This window comes from Parus major, chromosome 13, assembly GCF_001522545.3.
Source record: "Parus major isolate Abel chromosome 13, Parus_major1.1, whole genome shotgun sequence".
In the NCBI taxonomy this organism is placed as follows: Eukaryota; Metazoa; Chordata; class Aves; order Passeriformes; family Paridae; genus Parus; species Parus major.
Window position 1 is genome coordinate 1,075,671 of NC_031782.1, and position 18,135 is coordinate 1,093,805.

The following is an 18,135-nucleotide window of genomic DNA, read 5'->3' on the forward strand; positions in this document are numbered from 1 at the left end:
AGGGACCGAGCGGGCACCGAGCGCCCGCCGGCAGCAGCGGTGCTCGAGCACTGAACGGGCTCCCCAGGGAAGGGGCAGTGCTGGGGGAGAGGTTGGGCTCACTGAGCCCTGGGGGTCCCTCCTAATCCGATTGCGATTCATTACAGGCAGCGTGAACTCACATCCACCCACCCCGTGGGAAGCCGCAAAGCCCCGGAGCAGCCCGGCAGAGCTCCTTGCACACCCCAAGAAGCAGGGACGCAGCCCTTCCCTCCACCCCGGCACCCCGCTCTTCATCGGAATCAACAGCTCAACAGGTGATCCAGTAGAATCCAGTGCATTTATTTCTTGCAATAACTGAATGGGTGTTTTTCAGCTTTGGATTTTAACACATACAAATTCATTTTTGCAAGTTTAATGACAATCAGTACTAGAAGCAAATCATTGTATAAAGCTCATAGAAAAAAACAAAACAAAACAAATCAACATATCCGTCAGTTCTTGGTTTTCCTGGAAAAAAAGAAACCAAAACAAAAAACCAAGCATTCCAAATGAAGGCCTCATGGAAGCAAGCATACCCCTGCCATAAAAAGTTAGGAACAAGTCAGAATCAACTATCAGCATAGGCAGCTGAAATACAAGTATTCACTCTTTCTACAAGCAGCTAATTTAACTAGAGACAAGGAGTTTACAGGGCCTAATTAGCTGGGGAGTTTGTGAGAATCCCACTCCCCTGTCCAGGAGCACATTCTGAGTCTGATCTGCAGTCTGGGCTAAGGAATAAAGGTGCTGATGAGCCAGCCCCTGCTCTGCAAACCTCCTGTAACCATCAACTGTTCCAGTGCAAATCAGAGTGAGTCCAGAGCAGGCATTAACACTAAACCAAGAGCAATGGAAGACTCTGCCTTGGCTCTCCCCTGCCCTCCCTGTAGTGCCAGCGCTGCAATCTACAGGGAAAGGGAAGAGCAGGGTGTACATCAGACTTCAGATGTTGCTGTCTCCTTCCTTCAGGAGAGAATTGAATGAGCCTGGACATGAAAAAATGAAGAAGCAGCTTATGGCTGTTCCTAGAGGTCTAGTTAGACTACCAAAACTTCTAAATACAATCAATAATAGCAAACACTGCTGAGCTGAGCGAGTCCTTCGCCACCTCTGTGTTCTGACCTGCTGCCCTGCCCAAACCTCTCCAAGAGTTACCTAGAGTGCTGTGGGATTCACTTGCTTCAGTTTGTATTCAGAATGTACAAAGTTGACAACTTAAAGCTTTATTGTAGTTTGCAATAATATAAACAAGTGCAGAAATTCAGTCAATGTCCATTTCTGGAAGCTTCTTTTCGGTGGCTGTGGGGGCAGAGCCCTGCTGGGGGGGCTGGGTCCCACTCCCAGCGTCTCCCTGCCCATCCAATGGTCCGTTGGGTTCCGTCGGCTTCTGCTCCTCCTTCGGCAGCTCCACCTTGGGTTTGGGTTTGTTCACTATGGGATTACAAATACTTGCCAATTCCTAGAAAACACAGAAATAACACATCCTTAGAAATGGTTTTATCTCCCACAGTTGAGCTTTAACTTCTGAAACCACTGTTAGGAATACTCCAGTTGAGGTCTGACATTCCCTGGGACTTCTGAGGTATCTCACCTCAGAGTTTTCTGACAGAGCAATAAACACAAAAATTCAAGGAAATACAGTGAGTTATGTATAAAAACTTACTTTTGCTTTAGCCTGTATGTCTTTTGCTTTTATAACTGGGTCCAAAGTAAGACTCCTCTTGTTCTGAAGGTTGAGGTTGTTGTTCATCCACTCCATGGCTTCATTGGTGCTCTTCTCCACCTTTGCCACGTCTCCTTCATCAAGATGCTCATACAGCTCATCCTGCAACAGCCAGACAGGAGCAGCTGTGTCCGTGTTTGAGCACAAACTGCACCCTGATGTCCTCAAAACTTCATTTCAAAATACTAAAGACTGTTTAGCCAAGAGCCGTTGTGGTTAACAGATCAACCGAACTGATCACCCACAGCCTGGTAACCAGAGACTGAAGTTCTCCTGCTGCTGGCATTTTGCCTTCCTGAGGAAATCAACACCTGATTAAAAACAGACTGAGATGTGCAAGGCCCAAAATCCACTTCTGAAAATCTATTAAACATCAAGAACTCAAGCTCACTGGGAGGTTGCACCAGACTTTTGTCTGAAGCAGATTACCTAAAATTCAGAAAATATTTGTACCATTTCCTTGCATTTTCCAGAAATTAAGTATGGAAATACCTTTGCTTTGAATGCATGAACAGCTTTCATGTACTGCTGGATTTGCTTCCCCAAGTCCTCAAATGCTTTTGGTCTTTCCTCTGATTCTTGGAATCTTGCCTGAATAGGCTGACCCAGAGTCTGAAACAAAGCACAACAGACACCAAAACTCATGGAGCATCACTGAGGGATCCTCAAGGTTTGACAGGATACATCAGCTTTTCTGAACTCCTTGGAACTCTGACTCTTCCCTCAGTTTACAGGGGAGACTGAGCCTCCCTCACTCTGTTGTTACAGGGTCTGTTGGAGATCCACTCCTCACACCCTTACAATGCAAACCAAGCTGTTACCTCAGAATCAGCAGATCCCAGACAGCTCCTCACTGGAACAAAGTTCTCCAGCTCCAGTAAATTCCCACAGGAATATAAGAACCACTTACCTTCAGTTCTGCCAATTTATCAATGTATATTTGTTTGGGCTGATCTTCACCATCTTCATAAAGCCAAATTTCTGTATCTTCCAGCTTCAGTGTGAAGCTATTGCGATCCTGCAGCAATGCACACAAAACAGGCAGGTGACAAATGGCACCAAATGGTACCTGGAACCTTTCTGCAGGGGTTACATTTTTAGAATAAAATTAACTCTGTCTGAGACTCTTTATCATATTTTAGTGAAAAATATGAAATAAAATATTCTTCTGTACAGCTTTGCGGTGGATTCCAGGCCCAAGGAAGAACTGGTGTGACAGCCCCAGTTCAGATCAAATACTGTCACATGAAAGGCTTTTTTGTCCCCTGCAAGTTTTCATTGTCCCTACGTGAGCAAGCCTGAGAACAGAGGGAAACTTTTCTTTAGCAAAGGTGCCATAAATGTCACCTGGTATGTCCCAGTTTGGGCTCTGCAGACACCTGGCTGGCAAAGCTCCATTGCAATCAATGGAGATGCAGTCAGGTGTTCAAAGATTCATCCCTAAAAGCAGAGTTAAATTCATTAGACACCAAGCTCCTTCAGTACAACAGGGAAAGCTAATTAATAATGCCAAGAGATTTATTTAGGCAACCAGTTCAGTCACAGGTGCCCACATTTAGTAGATTATCATCAGAACCAGAAAGGTTACAATTATTTCTTCAAATTTCAAGTCTGAATATGTAATTGATGTAAATGAAGTATGTGATGCAGGTCAAGTTGCTGTTGCAACCACAAGGTATCAGGACAATCAAGCAGCAATACTCACATCCTCACTGACGAACTTCTCGTAAACACCACAGAGTTTATCTCTCATTTCGTACACGTACTCCTCCACTGCATTCTTGGCATCATTCCTCTCCTTCTCCAGCTTATCCTGCATTATCATCTTACCCTGTGAATAAAGTGTCAAATTAATTGGCTAAAAAGCTCATTATTTATTTCCAGGATGTCTTGTTAGCAAAGGCTCAAAGCAGACCAAGATTTTACAAAACTGTGATTTACAGAACTGTTCTAACAGCACTCGACTGAAAACTCATTACAGTTTTGGTGAGATGTCAATACAGGACAGGACAATCCTCCTCCAGCTGAGGAACCTCCACCCTGAGGGTCACCTGCACCTTGTACTGCAGGTGTTTCTGGAGGTTTCCTGCAGAACAACCCTTTGAGATTGACAGCTCCCCTAACCAGGAACAATTAATGCATTCTGCCTCCAAGGGGCACTGTTGTTCACCTTAGACTTCTGCTTGTTTCATTCCTTTTAATCCTTTTCTTGACCATCCTTAACCATGTTTAATGAAAACAACATTTCTGGGGACCAACAAGTGACATTTTTAGCTTGGGCAGTAAGAGTTTACCTCGTTCTCAATGAACAAGTTGAGCATGTCCTTTCCTATCTGCCACACCAGCTGGTTCTCGATGGGAAGGTCCACTGTGGTTGTCTTCACTTTGGCCTTCTTGGCCTGAGGTGGCTGATCCACTTTCTTGTCCTTTGAGTCAGCCTGACAAGTCTGCATTAAAAATACATAAATACATTCACAGTAAAAACAGCACCACCACTCAGTTCAAGGGGAGCAGCCAAGGTTTACAGCAGAAAAACTGAGTTAGCAGCACAAGGGAACCAAGCACTCCCTGCCATTCTAACACCCCAGCTGCTGAAGCCTGAGATAATTAATGCAGCCACTGACCTTTTCTGGGCACTGTGTCTACATTCATGGGGGAGGGTGCTCATGGCAGAACACTGTTCTAGTATTCAAGTTATTGAAAACTAGATGATTATTTCTTCCCTGAACAGGAGAGTTCCCCCATTTTATCAGTACTGGGTCACCTGACAGGTCTGCAGTTATCAGTGCCATTTGTGTCCCTTCTAAAGGGCTCTAATCACAATAGACCACAGTGCACTGAAATAAAAGTTCTGCTTCCAGAACTATGACAAAGGCAGCAGATGTGCTCACACTTCTCATATTCTCAGGAACCCCATGAAAATAAAATCTCAAATGCTCCTGTTACCTCCATTTCTTCAGACTCTGCCTTATTTTCAGGCTGGGTTTGCTGTTGCTCTTCAGCCTTTTGTTGCTCCTCGTCTACTTGCATCTTCTGAAATTCAGAGAGATCCAATTTCACACATTAAACAAATGCAGATCACTGCTTCAGCTCCTAGCCTGATCTCTAAAGCTCTTTAGGCAAAAGAAACAGAATGAAAACTGAAGGAATAAATTATGATTTCCCAGTCTTTGCTCCAGCAAGCCACAGCTCCATCACTAAGAATATGATCTATACCTCAAGTCCTGGTTTCAAGAGGTCTGGTGTAACATAGTACAGTGAGTACTCAATCTCATATTTCAGTTGTGGGCATGTCTAGTCAATTCTCACCCAAGCCCGAGACCTGCCCAGCTGTGCTCCATGGGGATTCTGAGCAGCTGGGAGCAGTGAGTCTGTTACCTCTTCCTCCTTCGCGTGCTGATCTGTCTCCATTGGCTCTTCGTTCTCATCAGATTTATGAACCTCCACCAGAGATGCACTTGAAACACTGAAGATGCCATGGATATTTACTCTGACTTTGACTTTCACTTTGGAACTGGACCCATCTGTTTGAGGAGTGACCTTCTGAACCAAAAAGTGAGCTAAACAGAGAGACAAGAACCAAACACTTTTGATTAACCAAAGTGCTGAATGCAATGCAAACCCCAACTGCTGCTGACACAGCTCACTGCAATGTGCTCAGGGAATGTTAAAACCTACTCAAGTTGGACAAGCCAGTTTTTTTACTCAGCAATGCTGGGGCACAGCTATTGGGAATTCTTTATGTAAAACCTGGTGTTATTTTTATCAGAGCAAAAGACTGCACCACTCTCAGTGTGCCACTTCGTATTTTACTGAAAAACCATTTGAAATGTCCTAAGAGCATTTTCAACAGGCTGCATGCCCAAACAACATAATCAGACAGAAAAGGCTCTTAGTTAAAGGTACAGAATGATGCTAACCTATAGCAGGGTCTGGGTAAGGCAGCTCCTTGGGAGAACTGTAGTAGGCCTCCAGAGTGAAGGGTTCCTTCCTGTAGAAAGTGAGGACCTTGGAAAAGGGAGCAGGGTGGTTCTTGGGGAAGACCTCACAGTCACTGCAAGAAAAAATACAGTCTGTGCTCAGTATGACAACACAGCTGGTAAGGTAACAAAACATTTCTAGATACTCTGAGGGGAAAAGCTTGATTAAGAAGTGACAAGACTGTCCTGATCTTTCAGGTTAAGTAACACAAACAGCCATGCAGGAAGTGCCAAACTGCCACTCAATTTTGGGTTTGTTTTCTACTGTAATTAGTTTCAGAAGTATCAAAAGTGGAAGTGTTGACTGGGCATTTAATCCTGGAAATACCCTGTTGTAAGGGTATTTACTGATGTTTGTGATTTACTCCAATCATCACCAGTAATTTTAAGCTGTAACATGCAAGAAGATTGTACTGGTTTTACCTCAGGCCTTCCTCTGCTGGCGAATTCCATCGCAAAGAGATGGGATACGGTATCAAATCTGTGATAGAAAACTCTCTCACTTTGAAAGCCGGGGACAAAATTGCACACTGCAAGAGCACAAAAGCCACATTACAAATGTTCAGACTTTGGGTGAACAAGCATTTCATTCAGCAAGTAGCTATTGATGCTGTTTAATATTCTCACAGCTAAAACAAACAGCACTTTTTACCTGCAGTGCACAGCCTCGTGCCACAGCCTCATCTGCATTCAGGGTCGTACTGACTTCTTTGCCAAAAAATTTACTGATCTTCTCTTTTACAGCAGGGATTCTTGTGGTACCACCAACTATTTCTACTGCATAAATATCCTCCTTCTTCAGCTCTAGAAAGGAGTCAGACAATAGATGAAATGCTTCTCTTTCACACAAATACACCAACATTATAAACCAGAAGTTTTATCAGACCAACTTTAGGCTAAGTTTCTAAGCAGTAAAAATTTCAGCTCTTAGTTTGAGTGAGAAAGATTTTTCATCTTGTAACTCCTAAACAAGAAATTGTTGTTTGTGGTAAACCCTTGTGTCCACAAGCAAAGGAAGCCTGCACTCTGGCTGGCTCCTGTCTGTACACAGAGCATTCCCCACACCCCCCCACTTACTGGCTTGCTCCAGCACGCTGCGAAGGGGCGGCTCCACTCTTGCCAGGAGTCCTTCACACATCTCTAAAAATTTGCCTCTGTTGGAAGAAGCCATAAACAAAACTCTAGCACACCATAAGCAACACTGCAAATAACAGAACGCCCAAATTGAAAAAATGCAGCTTTTCACTGCGTACTGCAGGGTCTTCTCTCCTCCAGTCCTACCTTTGTACTTTACTATATTCTTCCAGAGAAAACCTGGTTCTAGAAACCCTGGCATCCTTGAAACATTCCCAGCCCTCCCTCCTAACTCAAGGCCACTGACCAGGCTCTAAACATTTTCATTTCCAGCAGCATTCCTGCACATGTTGTTCTTTGATTTCTCACCTCCCTGCAGTCCTAAGAGCTGACACTTCATACCAAGTTTTTAATTGCCTGAAGGGCACTTTGTAGTTTCCCCTTGCAGAGGAGCCAAGGTTACCTGTTCATGGTTCCAGACACATCTATATCATTCATGAAGCACTCTATGTTCATGGGCAGGTCAGAGGCATTGGCACTCATCAGCTTCTTCAGCCTCTCACACTCCTGGTACAGCCTCAGCAGCGCTCGGATCTTGGACTTGATGTCAAGTTTGTATTTCTTCCCAAACTCCTCACAAAAGTATTCCACCAACACCTCATCAAACTTCCTGCCTCCGAGGGTAGTATCAAACGCTGTAGCTAGAACCTTAAAGGAAAGGAACCCCTCAGTAATGGTACCATGTGCCATTACCAGCAGTAAACATCAAAGCAGTGCTTTGTTTCAAATATAGTTCAACTCTAAGTCAAGGAAATCGGCCTTCCTGGAATGAGGTGACAACTGCTTTAAAAGGAATTTAGGGAGACAGGGCAGGACTTAGCAACACAATCTGTTCCATAGCTTGTGCTGGGAGCAGATCTGTTTCCAAATTCTGCTTAGCCACTGTCAGTTTGAGTCATATCCCAGTTTAATATTTGATGCCTCCTAAGGGTGGAACATGCTCACACCGAGCTAAAAATAAAACAGGAAGAAAAAATAAATTATATTAACTCTCAAAACAGGTGCCCCTTTTTGATGAAGGAATTATCAGCAAAGAACACCTGCAGCCCACCCACCTCAGCTCATTCTTCTCTGTAAACACACCAGGAATTAATTTTTTTAGGAACAGAAATCAGTGAAGTATCACATTACCATCAGTACCCCTTCAAATGGCTTTGGCCTCTGGCTAACAGCCCTGCACTCTGGACCCCAGTGCATCCTTTCCACACTGCCATGGCTTCCAAGTATAAAAAACATATCCGAGAGAAACACCAAGGTTACATTTGCTCACTAAATAAAACTGTGAGAAAACTAATGTTCTCAGAACACTCCTCTGCATTTCACTACCTTATGCTTTAAATTTTCCATCTGTTTCTCCAGCCAATCATGAGAAAGGTATTGTAACGGTGAGATAATAACAACAACAACAACAACAACAATAATAATGACGTAATAATGCCAGTAAGAAATGTTAGTATTTTCTGGAAAACAGCAATGCTTTGGCAGTGTACACTCAGAAGTACACTGTCATCTGCTGAGCTTCCACTGGCAGCTTAAAGCAATCAGGAATGCTTCTTCTCTTGTACATGAGCACCACAGTGAGGGTTCAGTAACAATGTCTGTCACTTACACTACTGCAGGAATTCCTGCTTTAACACCAGATCTCATGACTGAACTGGAGTATTTTTTTTTGAAAGCAGCAGAGTCAGATATGCTAATTTCCGAATAAACCATTTAATCCAGGTTTTTTATTCTTTGCCAGAGTTTGCTGATTAAGGCATGTTTGCTTCCTCCACACACTGCTCAAAAGCTCTCTAGACAAAGTGCAATTTTAAGAACATGAATTGAGCTGTGTGAATGCCCCTCTGTGAAGCCAGGCAGGCTTGCCTGCCACAGTCCATGGATGTGCTGAAGAATGTTCTACAGATAATTAAAATGGATGTGTAAGAGCTTGTTTACCTTCACTTTGCCTTTGTTGAATGCACAAACAGAAACTTGATATGCAGAATGCCCCATGTCCACAAAAACAACGTTCCGTGGCTTTTCTTCCAAGGCAGGCAGGTCTTGCTTATAGATCCCATATGCAAGGGCAACTAGAGAAAAAGAAGTATAGTTAGTACACAGAGGTTCGTAATTATCAATAAATAAGTGGTAATCAGGAATCAGCATTAGCATTTCATTGTGCTTCTCAAGCTACAGACATCAAATAAACACAATTCCCAATGCTAAAGAAACATAGAAGAACATTAAACAGTACCAGCCCCACCCTGAGCTGCATTAAAAGAGATATTCACCAAATATCTTTATGCCTTTGTAAAGCAATGAAAAAACAGACCAGAATTTAAGAAACATCCTGATCAACTCATCTGTTTCAAGCATATAAAACCAGCTGCAATTCCAGGAAGCAAGGCTCACTGGCAGAATAAAAGCCCTTTGATGTGGTAAAACTGCAGCACTGAGTGAGGGAGAAGAAGGAATTACCTGCAGTCGTTTCATTGATTAGTCTCAGACAGTTGAGACCAGCAATCTGGGTAGCATCCATCACAGATCTCCTCTCTGCATCTGTGTAGAAACAAGGAACCTGCAAGGAGGTCAGAGGGCCAATATTAACATTTACAGGAGCCACCTTCAGGCAACAGTTACAGGGCTGGACAGTGAGCTCGTGGAGCACAGCTGAGGCCTCCTTCCAATGCAGTGCTCATTTAGGTTGCAACCAAGAAAAAAAAAAAAACCTTACATAAAGACAGAGTTCTTTCTTCCATTCCATACCACAAGCCACTCATTTTTGGAGCACATAATCAAAAGCAGGTATCAAGTATTATTTATGCTGCTAATTAGCAGCAAATTAAGGCCATTAGTGATTTAAGTCTAGTTTCTAATAGGTATTAGATTCAGTTTAAACAGAAGATAGCTGGACATTCAAGTTTACTGGCCAATTTAATCAGATGTAATTCACAGCTGCAGCCATTTCAGTTCAGACAGTGACTGAGTTCTGTGTATTTTTAGGATTCCATACTTACAGAAACAACACAGTCAACCACAGGCTTCTTAAGCGCATTCTCAGCAGTCTCCTTTAATTTGGTCAGAAGCATTCCTGTCACCTGCTCAATTGTAAAGTTTCTTTCTTCTTCCATATACATGGCCTTCAAATAAAAATTGTGCACACTCATTACACTGCAGTGGAACTCATGCACCATCCCCATTATCAGCCTTTTAGTGCCTTTCCTATTAAGGTTTTCCATTCAAAAGAGAATACAAACTACAGCGAGCAGATTCAAAACAGAGAAATAAAAGGAAACTTTATCCGTTTCCTCCTCTGGCTCTTTCTCAAACATGTCAGACTTACCTTGATGCCAGTTGAGCCTGTTGGCAGCTGGACAAGTTCATAGGCAAGGCTTGCTTTTTCAGCTTGAACAAAGGGATCTGAGAATGCACGACCATGAAATCTTTTAAAACTTTGTACTGTATTCTTTGCATTTGAAATAACCTAGAGGAAAAGAAATCTTTAATACAACGTGGCAGGGGAACATCTGAATTTCAAACAGAAGACAAGAGTTTTGTTCTCATGCTTCTCCTGCCAGAGTATTTTTGTCATTTGTATGTTAACAGTATCTGGGCAGGTACTGGGAGGCAACTTCCCTCTGGTTGCTCAGGGAACCTACAGGAATTTGAGATGGAAAATAAAATTTAATGCTAAAAACTGAGCCAAGTCTATAAAATATTGATTACAAGAGCACTCAAATGTCATAGTGTACATGTGGGAAACTCTTTGGAACTGTTAGCAAAACCTCTTTTCCACTTACCTGGCCTCTACCCCCTGTATTTCTACAATGAGTGATTGCCCAAACATAACAAGCACATGGATGTAAACTCTAGCTCAGGTTCATCACATGCACATGACACTCAACACACAGATATTCTCACAAAACAGCTCAAGGACCTGCTCATGAAGCTTTAAAAGGTGAGGAGGTCCCCTAAGATGATACTGTCACCTTGTTTTAACTGACAAAAGGTAGACTGACTTTCATTCCCAGCAGAGATCAGCACAGAGAAGTGAAAGCCCATCCCAGCTCGCTTCACGTAGCACAAGTGAAGGGAATTCTGTCACTGACACCAGAGCGAGGCACGCACTGAAAACCACAGGCACTGAGAGAGCAGACAGGCACTGTTCCACAGAGCATTACCTGGGATCTGGGCTCAGGCAGGTGTCTACTTCCCAAGTAACTTGGGCTGGATGTTCTCTAAGTTTAGTCTGTGCAGGACATACTCATCTCTACAGGGCTCTGCACCAATGGATTTCGTTAAGCTAAGCAGACACTCAATTCCAGAAAAAACAGCTGTGTTTGGTTCTAGTACAGTTGTGCTGTTCTTGAATAACATGGCTGTGTCCAGGGATTTTTGCATTTTAGATAAAGAATCTTCACACATCTCTAAGCTTTTTACGCTAAGAAAAACCAGTTTGACTAGTCACTTCCTGCAGAAGACTTGAAAAAAATAAATCATCTTTTATAGGGGTTACTTACACAGCAACATAAAATCTGATACAGCAAGACCCAAATACCATGAGTAGGACAAATCAGCTTAACTTCTTTGCAGTCCTTAAATCACATTTACCTGCCTACAGCAACAGAAACTCAGACTATGGGCAAGAACACCCAAGAGAGATATTCAGATTATAACTCAGCCACAAAGGGTAAAAAAAGCTCTATCTATTTACACTCAAATATGCCCCCTTTCTGCCAAAATCACACACTTAACGGAATTCTGTAGAACAGAGTCACATAATAAAAAGCCATCATAAAGCACAGGAACTGGAACAAGCTATGGCAGGGTTTAGCACCACTGCTTAACTTTAGAATTTATGTTCGCAACTTGAAAAAAAAAAATTAGTAACGATCAGAATTTCTTAAGAGGCACAGCTTTATTTTATACTATTCATGATGTGCAAGGATCAACCCTGGGATTTCCCTGCTAGATGACAAAGCAGCAGCCCATGGTGAACAGCTGAGGGCTGTTAAGGATCCATGGCAGCAGCTCAGGGACATTTGTTACCTGCAGTGAGAAACCCCACTCTGCTGCTCTGAAGTCATTCTACCCAAAGCCCAGGCTCACCTGGCTTTTAGCTGCAGCACCAATGGAGCGATTCTTGGGCCCAAAGGAGATACAGGCTCTGCAAGGGAAAGAGTGAGTTCAGTCAGTGACTCTACAGCTGCACTGCACATCTTCTGGGTAAAAAGTACTGTCTAGAAGATCACTGTAGTTAATATGATTTGGTCCATTACAAGAGTTGGTCACCCGCTGCAATGTGTGCATGGAATGTTCTGTGGATTCTAGGAAAAACAGGCACTGTAATTGCATTTAAAACAGCAACGGTCCTCCCTGCAGAACAGCACTAACCCCAAATTCATCCATCCTTCAAGCTTCCCATCTAAGCACTGACTGGCAGACAGCCTCATCTCAGTAATTGCCCGTGCATGTGATGCACTCAGAGATAAGCTGGTTGCTAATAACATGAAACATTCGACTGTTCAGCAGACAAACACAAGGTAAATCAGATATTAAGGAAATCGTTCCTACATGTCTGCAGCAGATGCTAACAAAGCTTTCCAGTTTTAAGGCAAACCCTCAAAGGTCAGGAAGAAACTACCTGCAAATAGATTGGTCTTTCAGAGCTTCATCTGTACCCACTGAAAAAACACAGAGCACAAAAAGAGAAATGATGTTTTATTGCCCCCTGCTTTGTGACAAGCTGCAGTTCTGAATAGAGAAATCTTCCTTTTTGCAGAAATTCCTAGGCTGATTAAGCCTCTTGATTTACGTATTTAACAAACTGTAGGAGCCCTAACAAAACAAAATCCAGCCCTCTAATCCAAGTTGTTCATACCACTGAGGTAAACTTGGTGGGGGGAACCTGCCATTAGGCAAGCAGATCTTTACTGCTCACACAACACGCCAACAGGCTAATTAAGCTGTTCTCCATGCAGCAGCTCAAGAATCTGCTTTACAGCAGGGTGATGCCATAGGGCTGCCACAGGAAACATTCCAGCTCAGTCTGGGGTTTGGAATTGGATGTTCCAAGCAGAAACTGTCAAAACCAGACCTGAAGGCTGGGGTGATAGAATTGCATTGGGTTTGTATCTTCTTATTAACAACTTCACAAATGCAACAAGGCCTACCCTAAAGTATGTGCTGCAACAGAATTAACATTTCTGAATAAATCTGCAGTTGTTTGAAACAACTATTAATGAGACTAGTTAAAAAAAAAAAAAAAAATTAAGCTGGTGCTCTGCGGATCCTCAGGCCCACATCAATGGAACAGGAGGTAAAAATCTAACAAGTCCAGAGCAGGGAGCTGGTTATTAATTTACTCTGGTCTCCTGAAAGGAATTAAGACATACATTGTTGCCCTTCTCTTGGACAAAAAAAAAAAATCCAGCTATTTCACCGCTGAATTCACAACCCAAGATCCCCTCACCAACAAAAATGCGCTAATTTAGATGAGAGCCTTGGCAGGGATCCAGGACAGAGGTGAGTGAAAATAGGAAGGAGAGAGAAGGAAGAATTTTCAACCAGTCTCATTCCCCAAATCAGTTCACAAGAACCAGTAAACTCATGAAATACAAATTACACTATTACACAATTTCTGGAAGCTGAATAACTAACCAGTGCATTTTAAGTAGAAACACTCACAGTGAAGGTCATCAGAGGTCTTATGAAACAACTTTAGAAAGTTAAAATCTCTGCTTCACGTACCTGGAGGCACCTCCTCACCCTCCCACCCACTGGCACTTTCTGGGAAGATCCCCTGTCCCCTGACAGTTCATGTCCTCTGCACTGCTTATAAGCACCAGCTCCAGAAGGTCAATCACAATGATTTCATTTCACTCAAGGCCCTTCATCCCTGCAGAAATAATTCAACTATCTTATTTTTATCTCTCAGTTTCCACTACCTTTCTCTCTACTGTTACCACTGAAGATCAATAGATCACGCGGACACAGGTTGAGGTATGGTGCAGAAAGAGCAGAGTTTATTTTTCCTTCCCAGGATTTATAGGCTTGTGACCATGGCCAGGGATTGGATGGTCAGGATAACACTTTCTCACTGCACTGGTCATAAGAAATGCTCATCAGAAGACGTGTAACAGAAAGAATGCACACATATCTATGTTTACAGTTACTGTCCTGGGAAAGTCCTTAGAAAACCATGTCAGCAAGCTCAGAAGCTGAGCTTTCAGGGCGACACTCTACCACTTTTCTATGTCCAAAGACAAAGAGTTTGCAGAGCTTTTTTTTTTTTGGGCGATGTACAAGTTCAAATTTTACAGCACTCCAGAAGAATCCAAGTACCAGAGCTGAAAGCAGATTCTGTGGGAGTGTCATCTGTGCCACTGAACTCAGTCCAATGCACTCAGTGGGGTTTATTTTAATAACACAAATTATTACGGTAACACATACAAAACACAGTGTTTAACCCTGACCATGAGCCAGTGCCTGAGGAACCTGTCACAACACTTTGCATGACTTCCTCACCGTAACAACTGCTCAGCACGAACTTTTTGAACCAGGCTTCTGATTCCAAGTCACTTAAAAACCATGCTGAAGTTCTTTTAATAGAAGGGTCTGCTTGCAGAATGGTTTTCTGCATTCTGTCAGAACAGTACCTGGAGATTAAGTTCTGTTAAAACCCTCTCATTTTCATTATGTTCATTTCCTCCAATTTCACTTCAGGCTCCCACAGCTGAGTAATTTCCCAAGAGATGCACTGTGTCAGATATTTTATTTAGCCCATCTCCTTCAATGAGGGAGATTTGTGCTCACAGCTCAAATATATAGATTATATTTATCAGCAGAACTTCGACTCCCTGAGGGCCAAATACCTACAGCTAATTGAGCACAGCTCTGATACTCTCCATATTCAATATTTTCCCAGTACATCTAACCTTTAAACTTCCACGTTATTGAGAACACTTAAGAGATCTCCAGATACTCCTGCACATGTGCTGAATTCAAAATTTCCTTCTCCATTTATTCATTGCTTAGAGACAGGAGCACGCAAACAGCGATGTGCTGTCTACTGAGAAGCAAGGTTACTCTGGGCTTTCTGAAGTGATGCAAGGGATCTAAAATACCCCAAACATTGGAGCTGATGCAATTGTCTCACTGAGACAGCTACCTCAGGATCTGCTTAATTAAAGCCATACTGCAACAGAGGGGAAACCCCAGAAACACTTTTAGGACAGCTTTCCGCACAGGTCCTGTCCAGGTCTGATGCCTAATTCTTGATGCAAATTCTTTTTCCACTTTGATTTCACAACTCATTCATAGTTTCATCCCAGTTCTCTCTCTCCTTCTCAGGAAGTCCCTTAATAAATGGAGGCAATGCACACTCCTGTTGAGAATGTGGTAGGAGGGATAATTACATGAGCAGGGCTAAAATATACCGATCCCATTGTATCATGGAATCATGGAATGTTTTGGGTTGGGAGGAACCTTAAAGCTCATCCAGTAGACTCCTGCCATGGGCAAGGACACCTTCCACTGCCCCAGGCTGCTCCAAGCCTCATGAGACACTTCCAGGGATCCAGGGCCAGCCACAGCTTCTCTGGGCACCCTATGCCAAGGCCTCCCCACCCTGACAGGAAAGAATTTCTTCCCCGTATCTAATCTAAACCTCCTCTGTGTCAGTTTTGAAGCCATTCCCCTTGTCCTGGCACTGAAGACTGTTGAGCAGGTTTCCAAACTCTAAGGCCAGGACAAGCCACCAAGCCCGGCACCAGCTCAGCCCTCCCCTCCCCACTCCTGCTATGCTGGGACCGCAGGGGAATGACAGCCGTGCTACCAGAACACAGGGAATTGAGGTCTGGCACTTCCAGCAGCCAGGGATGCTTTTCTCTACACTCACAGCCCCCGTCCTTGCAATCCCAAGAGCACAGCCCCGCCTCGGGGGGGACAAACCGGCCGTACTGCACCGAAAGGCTGAGAGAGCTGGGGCTGCTCAGCCTGGAAATGAAAAAGTGGTGCGGACACCTCCGAGCGTCTGAAGGGGCTACAGGGAAGCCGGAGAGGGACTCTGCATCAGAACTGGACTGACACCACAAGGGGGAACGACTTCAGACTGAAAGAAGGGAAATTTAAGTTAGAGACAGGGTAGAAATTCCTCCCAGTGAGGGTGAGGAAGCAGTGGCACAGATTGCCCACAGAAACTGTGGCTGCCCCATCCCTGGAAGTGTTCGAGGCCAGGCTGGACGGGGTTTGGAACAACCGGGGATAGTAGAAGGTGTCTCTGCCCATGGCAGAGGGGTAGAACCGGATGAGCTTTAAGGTCCCTTCCAAGCCCTTAACATCCTATCATTCTGTAATTCTACAAAAAGCAGCTGAGCATGTGTCCCGAAACCCCCACCGTGTCTGCCGCGCTTTACCGCTTCTCTCTAAGCACTTTATCCCTCCACTCCTCTCGGCCCCGCCGCTTCCCTCCCTCCCCGGCCCCGCCACGCCGGGCGCCGCGGGCGCCCTGCGCCCGCCTCAGCGCGGCTCCCGGGTTCACTCACGGCGTGCTGCGATCGCTGTACTCGTTGGCGACAGTCTCGATGCCGCCGGCGCGAGCCACAGCCACGTAGCAGCTCTGGAAGCCCAGGTCGATGCCCACCACGGACATGGCGGCGGCGCTGAGGGGGGAGCGCGGTACCGGCAATTCTCGAAAGATCCCGTCGGGCCGCGGCCGCGCCGGCGCTGAGGGCGGCCGAGATCTCGCGAGAGCGCGGGGCGCGCGGCGGGGCTGAGGGCGGGGGGCTCTGAGGGCACTCCCCGCCTTTTTCTTTTGCCAAAGTTATTTCCTTGCGTAAGCTTCGAGAAATGGCAGAAAAATGGCGATAAAGTCGCAGCTTGGCAGCCCTGCAAAGGTCGTGAGTTGGGGCCCTCAGTCCGAGGCGGTCGGTGCCACAGAAAAGCCGTTTAGTGAAACTTTTTCCTGGACCGTGATGTAGCGAGGGTGGCAGATGTGGTGGATGGAAACAGCCCTCACACCACGGGATTTGATAATAAAGGCGCAGTTTCTGGAAACACAGCTTTTGCAGAAAAAGGACTTACACTCATCCTTAGAATTCTTCTTTTGCGATTCCGACATCCCTGGAAATGTCCAAGGCCAGGTTGGACAGGGTTGGAGCCGGCTGGGATGGTGGAAGGCGTCCCTGCCCATGGCAGGGGTGGAGTGAGATGATATTTAAGGTCCTTTCAACCCAAACCACACTGGAATTCGATATTCTGGTGGTTTCTGAATTACAGCAGAAAGCCCAGGGCAGGTTTTGATGATCCCAGGTTGAAAATCCAAGGTGTCATCATTTGAGATTGTGTTAAAAGATAATTTGATACAAACTGTGCTCTGAATAAAATTCAGCATATGATTGTCTTATGTCCAGTAGGATTTACAGTACACTTGCTCTATAATCATCACAGAATATTTTAATATTATTACATCTCACTGGGGCCCTCTTGCTGCAGTTTGGATGAGCACAGATATATTGTGTTTTCCACGGAAGTGTTTGGCCACCAAGTGCTTTGTGGGTGTGTGGGAGTAAAGTCCTTTTAAGGCTCAGGAATCCCATAAGAACTAAACAATTTTTTAAAAAAAAAAATCCCTAGAAGTTCCTGGGACATTCCACGGTGAGGAGGCAGTTCAAAAGGTTCTGCCAAGGGAAGCATTTTGGGATGAAAGCACAAGGGATTGGTGGATTCATCCTAACACCAACCTAATCCTGATGCTTACATCTGTGAGTTTTGTGAAACTGAATGTTTAGGAATAGTTTTAATTCCGTGACGAAACACCCAAAAAAACCCCCGTGTGGCAGTGCAGTGTGTCACAAACAGTGCGTTACCAAGTGCCCGGCGCTGTCTTTCCACGGCTGCTCCTTGTTTTAGTGACACAGAACACACACACAGAAACTCAACAGAGCAGGCAGGAAGGAGCCATTCCGGTGATGCCGCTCCGGCAGCTGCCGGTGGGCTGGGAATCGCCTCGGGAATTGCATCACGGTGCTAATGACAGAATATTAATGAAGTGTTTGACCTCGGGCGTCCTTGAGCGTAGCACGAGGTGCCAGGAAACAGCCCCGGCTGCTGCTCCGCCTGGGGAGTGTTGTACAGTCTAACAAGAACCCGGCTTTTTGTTAGATTTTTTTACTTTGCTTTTCCAAAGAGAGGCAGGGAGCGGAGCCTGGCGTCAGAGGGGATGGGAGCAGCCCGGAATGACCCTGTGCTGGCACACCGTGCTGGGACCATGCGGGGAGTGGGGCCCTGCCAGCC

At 44.7% G+C, this 18,135-nt stretch overlaps 1 protein-coding gene across 1 annotated transcript; it reads right to left on the minus strand.

The window, feature by feature from the left end:
• Nucleotides 1-300: 300 nt before the first annotated feature.
• HSPA4 (heat shock protein family A (Hsp70) member 4) lies at nucleotides 301-16,555 on the minus strand. The gene is made up of 19 exons (XM_015642146.3): nucleotides 16,386-16,555; nucleotides 11,950-12,007; nucleotides 10,184-10,324; nucleotides 9,858-9,980; nucleotides 9,319-9,418; nucleotides 8,797-8,930; nucleotides 7,262-7,506; nucleotides 6,802-6,878; nucleotides 6,377-6,528; nucleotides 6,148-6,254; nucleotides 5,665-5,798; nucleotides 5,123-5,304; nucleotides 4,691-4,777; nucleotides 4,039-4,191; nucleotides 3,450-3,575; nucleotides 2,655-2,762; nucleotides 2,237-2,356; nucleotides 1,685-1,846; nucleotides 301-1,480 (listed from the first exon to the last, which is right to left on the minus strand). Exons 1-19 carry the CDS (start codon nucleotides 16,490-16,492, stop codon nucleotides 1,283-1,285), a joined length of 2,514 nt encoding a protein of 837 aa, XP_015497632.1. The 5' UTR covers nucleotides 16,493-16,555; the 3' UTR covers nucleotides 301-1,282.
• Between the last annotated feature and the right edge of the window lie 1,580 nt (nucleotides 16,556-18,135).